Source organism: Galeopterus variegatus, unplaced genomic scaffold (assembly GCF_000696425.1).
Source record: "Galeopterus variegatus unplaced genomic scaffold, G_variegatus-3.0.2 Scaffold4670, whole genome shotgun sequence".
NCBI classification, from domain to species: domain Eukaryota; kingdom Metazoa; phylum Chordata; class Mammalia; order Dermoptera; family Cynocephalidae; genus Galeopterus; species Galeopterus variegatus.
In genome coordinates, this window is record NW_007730781.1 from 107,368 (window position 1) to 114,471 (window position 7,104).

At 38.1% G+C, this 7,104-nt stretch overlaps 1 protein-coding gene across 1 annotated transcript in view; it reads right to left on the reverse strand.

Moving 5' to 3' along the window:
• Nucleotides 1–7,104, reverse strand: part of HOOK1 (hook microtubule-tethering protein 1) — a 56,470-nt gene that overhangs the window by 14,653 nt on the left and 34,713 nt on the right. Inside the window, exons 13-14 of the mRNA XM_008588086.1 lie at nucleotides 1,313–1,400; nucleotides 1,090–1,150 (exon numbers count right to left, since the gene is read on the reverse strand). Coding sequence (XP_008586308.1) covers nucleotides 1,090–1,150; nucleotides 1,313–1,400 — 149 coding nt within the window. The remainder of the gene's footprint in view (nucleotides 1–1,089; nucleotides 1,151–1,312; nucleotides 1,401–7,104) is intronic.

A 7,104-nucleotide genomic window follows, 5' to 3' on the forward strand; every position in this document is an offset into this window, starting at 1 on the left:
CAACACTGAGGGTTGCGATCCGTTGCCGGACATGGAAAAAGACAAAAAAAAAAAAAGAAAGTTTAAGGAGATGAGATAAAGTAATTTTCAGCTCTAGGCTTGTCACTTTCAGGTACATGCAGATGAACTGGAAGGGTCTTCCAAAACAACTGGATATTAATAACTATTTACAGTCAAGGATGTAAGAAACTTGGAATTATCACTACATCCTAACAACAAATAAAAAACTGAATAAACTGAAAATCAACAACCTTGTAAACATTATGCTAAGTGAAAGAAGACAGTCACAAAAGGCCATATATTGCATGATTCCATGTATATGAATTGTCCATAACAGGAAAATTGATAGACACATACTGCAGATTATTGGTTGCCTAGGGCTGGTATTGGAGGGGAGGCAGGAATGGAGAATGACAGCAAATAGGTGCAGGGTAGCTTTCGGGGTGATGAAAATGTTCTAAAGTTTGACAGTGATAATGGATGCACAGTTCTGTGAATATAATAAAACCACCAACCTGTGCATTTTTAAATTAATGAATCATATCTCAATAAAACAAATTAAACAAAGAGTAAACAGAGTTTGAAATAGTAAAGAAAACTGTAACCACAAAAAAAGTGAAAATACTAGATTAATCAAACATCTAGAAATAAACATAACTGTAAAAGACCAAGATAGTTGAGTCAAGAGGAACTTCTAAAAATTGTATTTTATTTAACTTCTTATTAATTCTCCTACTATTATTCATAATTCCTCTCCTCTTGTTTCATCCATGTGGAATTGAATGCAATGTCTTGAAAGCGTTTTCCACAGAGTAAAGGAACAGAAAAATAATTTCAACACAATAAAGACCATGTTATAAAAACTAGAGTATGTTGTTATTCAGAGAGTCTGTGAAATTTTACTTCTGAAAACTTTTAAAATTGTTGTGGTAGCAATAATAATCTGATTTAAGAAGTTTAAGCAGATGAGGCCAAGTAATTTTCAGCTCTATGACTCATAAAATAAAAAGTTTTTAAAAACCAAGAATTAAAAAAAAATTACATTTCTAACATTAAGTATGAATTATCAATTGACAGAATATAATTTACCTATATTCCACTGGCATAATCTCAGCAGCAAGATTCTCATAACTTTTTGTAGCAGATGCATCTGAACAACAAAAAAATAGATTAGTGTTTCAATACAAGGGTACATCAAAAAGTTGGTGGAAAAATAGAATTAAAAGATAATATGAATCTTTCCATGAATGGTTTGAAGACCCCTTGTATTTCAACCATTAAAGAAAACTTTTATAAATCTAAAAAAATCTACCTGTTTGGTTTAGATGATCTTGTTGTACTTGTGAACATCGAAGCTCTTCATTTGTTTCTTTCAGAGTATCACGCTGCTCTATTAATCTCTAAAAAGGAATCGTGGATATCAGCAAAGTAATTCTGCCCATAAGAAATGTACTTTATGTTTACAATAACTTAACAAGTTAGTTTGATAACTGTTGCTTAATTAAAAATGACAATGTTTTAATTTAAGGGCTCACTTTCTTTTGCAAAGTCACATAAATAATAGTCTTTATACAACATAGGACTTATGTTTTCTCCATCAGATAGTTTATCTTTGAACCTAATGAAGGCAATTATGTAGTAGAGTACAAATATGCACCTGTATGGTAGGTAATAAAAAGAGCATGGACTTTTAAGCAAACAGACCATGGTTTGAATTCCAGTTTTACTCCTTCCTAGCTATATTATCTTGGGCAAGTTATTTAACTCTTTGGCTTCAGTATCCTTTAACTCTTTGGAATACTAATACATAAACCCTTGCAAAGGTGTTCTGAGTAAAAACTGAGGGAAAATTAATCAAGTATCCACAATATAGTCTGGTGTATAAGAGATGCTGAAGACTAATTATTTCTTTTTACCATCGTTGTGAAATTCTACTGGAAGAAGTAATAAGTTGCATTCTAGAAGTATGAATTTGTAGAAACACATCATTTCAAAAGGACAGCACGATAATACTTTGTATCATGGACTATTTCATTTTAACATCTACAGCCAATGACAAATTTCTAAGTTCTGTACAAAAGGCTCATGTTAAATTATTTTCCCAGAACTTGAAAAGTACTTCTGAATACTTATTTTAAATATTATATCCCAAATCAACAAACCCTATTTTAGTCCATTATGTGGTTCAAATCAATCTAACAGTAAATTTATAACAGACTCAAGGAGTCCTTAGATTGGAGTCCGCACATGCCTTACAGATCTATGAACCCAATAAATTATAACTAGAAGCAGGCATGAGGACCTCTGTAAATTCACTCCTCCCTAAATGCAATGCAAACCCCAGCAAATTTGTCAATATCAACTTTTTCAGAAAGCTGGAAATGAACCATAGGCCTACAAAAACCTTAGGAACATTTATTAAAGTAATCTGTGGTTGGAACAGCACGATTTTTGCTCTTTTAACTTGCCTTACTACTATCTCCCTCTCTCCCAAGCTCTGGAGTAGACTTGAAAACCAGCAGCTTCTCAATCACTGTAGCCTTGAAAACCAGTAGCTTTAGCAGACATGGGAAGAGGCAGATTGGATATGGAGCTCACCCTAAAAAGCCCCACCCTCAGAGAATTGTCACTATTTGACCTGTCTTGCAGCTCTCAGGAGAACCCATTTACAGTAACTTTTCAATATTTGACCTGATTTGGTGCTTCCTCTGCAGGGAAAGACCTGTTCCCAAGGCATTTGTCAAAAACAATCATCAGCAATTGTGCACCACCACAGCTGCTGGAGGCTGTGATACCTCTCGGGACAAACAAAACACTGGCCAAAAACATACAAAGGAACAAGATGCCCATATGGGTCTTTGAAAAGCTCTGACATCTTCCTGGAGATCTAGGAAGCCAACCATGTACAGGTCTGTGCACATGCCCACAAAAGACATGAGAGGGTCCCAATGTGTCTGCTAAGGATAAATTTGAAGCCTTGTGCAAAGAGAAAATGAAAGCACAGACAGAGTTTTAAACTGCCTGAACAATGAAGGTATTTTCCAACACACACACTGAGTCCTGTTGCAAAGGCTGGCATAGTATATGGTTCAACATATCTATGACAATCTCCGGCCAAAAATTAACTAACCACAATAACAACTGAGCAGAGACTTCAGTGGCTACACATTACAAAAAAAAAAATCCTAGGCTTTACAGAATTAGTCCAAAAAAGTCACTAAAAAGGAACAAACAAAACCAACAACAACAAACACTGAGGTTGGGAGAAATCTGGATTCCAGATTTGAAATATTATTTTGAATGTAAGGTTTTCAACAAAAAATACAAAAAACACAAAGAAACAGGATAGTCCACACACACACACTCACATATGCAAGCCAATGATGTGACCTGGTGGGTGGTCACACTAGACAAAAACTTTAAGTGAGCTATTATAAATATGTTCAAGGAAGTAAAGTAAATCATGTGTGAAGAATTTAAAGAAATTATGATAATGTCTCACCACAGTGTAAGAGAAATTATAAAAAAGAACCAACTAGAAACCCTGGAATTGAAAAATACAATAAATGAAATTTTAAAAATATACGGAATGGACTTAGCACAAGATTTGAACAAGAAAAGAACCAGGGAAATTGAAAATAAGTCAATTAAAATTATCCAGTATGAGAAACAAAAGAGAAAAAATGAAGAGAGTCTCACAGACCTGTAGGACACCATCAAGTGTACCAATATACATAGAATAGGAAACTCAGGAAGAGAGTAGATAAAAAGAAAAAAATATTTGAGGAAAAATGACTAAAAACTTCCCCAATTTTATGAAAAACATTAATCTACAGATCCAAGAAGTTCAATAAACTGAAAGTACAATAAATTCAAAGAGATCCACACTTAGACACATCAGAGTCAAACTGTTTAAAGCCCAGGACAAAGAGAGAATCTTGAAAACAGTAAGAGAAAAATCATTCATGACATAAAAAGGACCCTCAAAAAGATTAACAGCTGACTTATGTTCTGGAGGCCAGGACATAGTGAGAGAACAAAAAATGATAAAAGAAAAAAAAAAATCCTGTCAAACAAGAATTTTATATCTTCAAATATGAAGGATACATTGAATTTTTTTTCTAAATTAAAAAAAAAGCAAACAAAAGAAAACAAAATTTGTCACTGGCAGATCAGCTCTACAAGAAAAACTAAAAGGAGTACATTGGGCTAAAGTAAAAGAATCCTGGAGACTAATTTGAATCCAGACAAAGAAGAGCACCAGCAGAGGTAACTATATACATAAATATATGACACAAATGTATTTTTTTAACTCTCTTGTTCTTCAATCTGATATAAAAGACAAGAACATAAAGAAGTAATTATAAAACTGGGTTGAGTTTATAATGTATTAAAATGTAATTTGCATGACAATAATAGCACAAAATGGGGGGAGGACTCTATTTTGGAGCAAAGTTTTCAGTACACTATGGAAATTAAGTTACAATCTCACCCAATAGGTTGTTTCAAGTTAATATGCTAATTGTAACCCCTATAACAAGCATTAAAAAATAATAGCAAAAGAAGCAAGGGAATTAAAATAGCACGTTAGGAAATATCATAAAAGAAGGCAGCAGTAGAGAAACAGAGCATCAAAAAAGACTTATAGAAAAAGAAATAGCAAAATTACAGACCTAAGTGCTATCAACAGTAATGACATTAGATGTAAATGACCAAAAGCTCCAGTAAAAAGGCAAATATTGGCAGAATGTATACAAAATATGATCCAACTAAATGCTAGGTAGAAAAGACAGACTTTAATATCAAAGACACAAACGGTTTGAAAATACAAGGATAAAAAAAAATGCAAACAGTAACCAAAACAGAGTCATAGGGCTACACTAATATCAAACAAAAAAGACTCTAAGACAAATATTGTTACTAGAGAAAATAAGGACATTCTATAATAAAGGAGTCAATTCATCAGTAAAATATAAAAATTATAAACATACATGAACCTAACAACACAGCCCCAAAATACAGGAAGAAAAAAAACTGACAGAATTGAAGAGAGAAAGAAACAACACAATAATAACAATTGGAGATTTTGACATCCCACTTTCAATAACTGGACAACTACATAAAAAAAAAAGTCAACATGGAAACAGAAGACTTGAACAATGCTATAAACCAAGAAGACCGTATAGTCATATAGAACACTGCACCCAAAACAGTAGAATATGCATTCTTTTTCAATACACATGGAACATTCTCCAGGATAAACATATAGTAGGCCACAAAACTAGCCTCTGAAAGTGTAAAAGGATTAAAATCATATAAAATTAAATGTGAAATCAATAATAGAAGAAAATTTGGGATATTCACAAATAGTTGAAAACTGAATAAGACACTCCTAAGTAACTAATGGGTCAAAGAAGAAATCATAAGGGAAATTAAAAATAAACCGAAGCAAGATGGAGCGGGCGTGCCAGAAGACAGAGCAAGCTTGAGAAGTGTGCGCTGTGCTGCCAGAGTACTATTTGCATTTCCAAGAGCAACAAAAAACAAATAAATCACTGATCAACTAATCTACAATGAAAAAAAGCAACTACAGTCTCGAGGTTTTAGGGCCGATACAAAAGGAGATTCCTGAGAGCGTCCCAACCGCGCCGGGAGACCGCCGGGAGACCGAGCGAGCAGCCCGAGGCAACAAAGGCCAGGAAAGACGGCAGCGGCGACGCAGAGATGGAGAGGAAGGCGCTGGACCGGCCCAGCTCTGGGAGCTCTGTGAGTGACCCCCAGCCCAGCCCCACCTGTGGGGCAAACGACTGCCCAGCTCCCGCCTACCACACCAGGCTAGGCGCCGGCACCACCACTGCCTCCATTTTCTCCAGTGGGGGCGGAGCCAGCTGGCTCAGATCGGGCAGACCAGCCATCTTCGCTTGGCGCGGCTTCTCACTGAACCGTGCCATTTGTGTGCCTTAGCGCTGGGCCCCCCGGGGCCTGTGGACCGGCCACCAATCCCACTCCACCCGCGGGTCTCTGGCGGGGCTGGTGGCGTGGGGAGCCCCCGGCCAGCATCGGGAGGGCAGGGAAGAGGNCTGAGGGCGCCGAGCCGGCTCACACTGTAGGGAGTCAAAGAGGAACTGTGTGCTGTGGGATCCTCCCCTGGGGGCTCGCGCCCTGGTGTGGGAGATAACTCAACCACACAGGGGGCCGCAACACCGGGGTGACAGTGGGAGGCCCAGAGAGGGCCTTGACCAGGGCCGCAGGAACGCCCACAGTGTCCGTGGCGGAGGCCTGAGACCCCTTCTGGGCCGGGCAGGGCTGAGAGACGAGGATTGCAGAAGACACGCCCCAGCCATGTACTGAGCGTACAGAGAGGGGAGGGGTCTGGCAAAGGAGGAGGAGTCTCAGAAAAAAAGATGCACCCTCCGGGTGGCCCCACCGAGTGCACACAGAGAGGGGAAACGCCTGGATAGCGAGGGGGAGACTTACAGATCTCATACACCCTGTCGGGCCAGCAGGACAGGATCCAGCTGCCAGGGCCAGAACACAAGGAACAGGGAGAACTCCCAGAGCTGACCACAGAGGAAGCTTCCGGAAAGGCCCAAGACCCGACGCAAACACACACAAAGAACACTAAGGGCCATCTGAGCAGTCACAGAGGTAGGCACACCAAATTGACAAACACAGCCATTCCTTAGTCAGTCAGAGGGTCAAACCTGTGCACAGTGAAACTCCCTGCCAAAATGAGTAAACATCCAAAAAAAGATACCAGAAATGCAAAAACCAAGAAAGTACACCACTAAAAGTTAATAAAGCTCAAACTCTAGATCCAATAGAACAAGAAGCCCTTGAAAAGAATGACAAGGAATTTCGAGTGATAATCCTAAAGAAACTGAATGAGATACAAGAAAACTCAGCTAGACAGCATGAAGAAATAAAGAAAAATATACAGAACCTGAGAGAGGAAGTGTACAAGGAAATCAAAGTCCTAAAAAAAAAATGTAGCAGAACTTACAGAACTGACATTCCTCTCAGAAATGGAAAGAACTCTCTGTACACTTGTATGGAATAACAAAAGACCACGCATAGCCAAAGCAATGCTGAGCAAAAAAAATA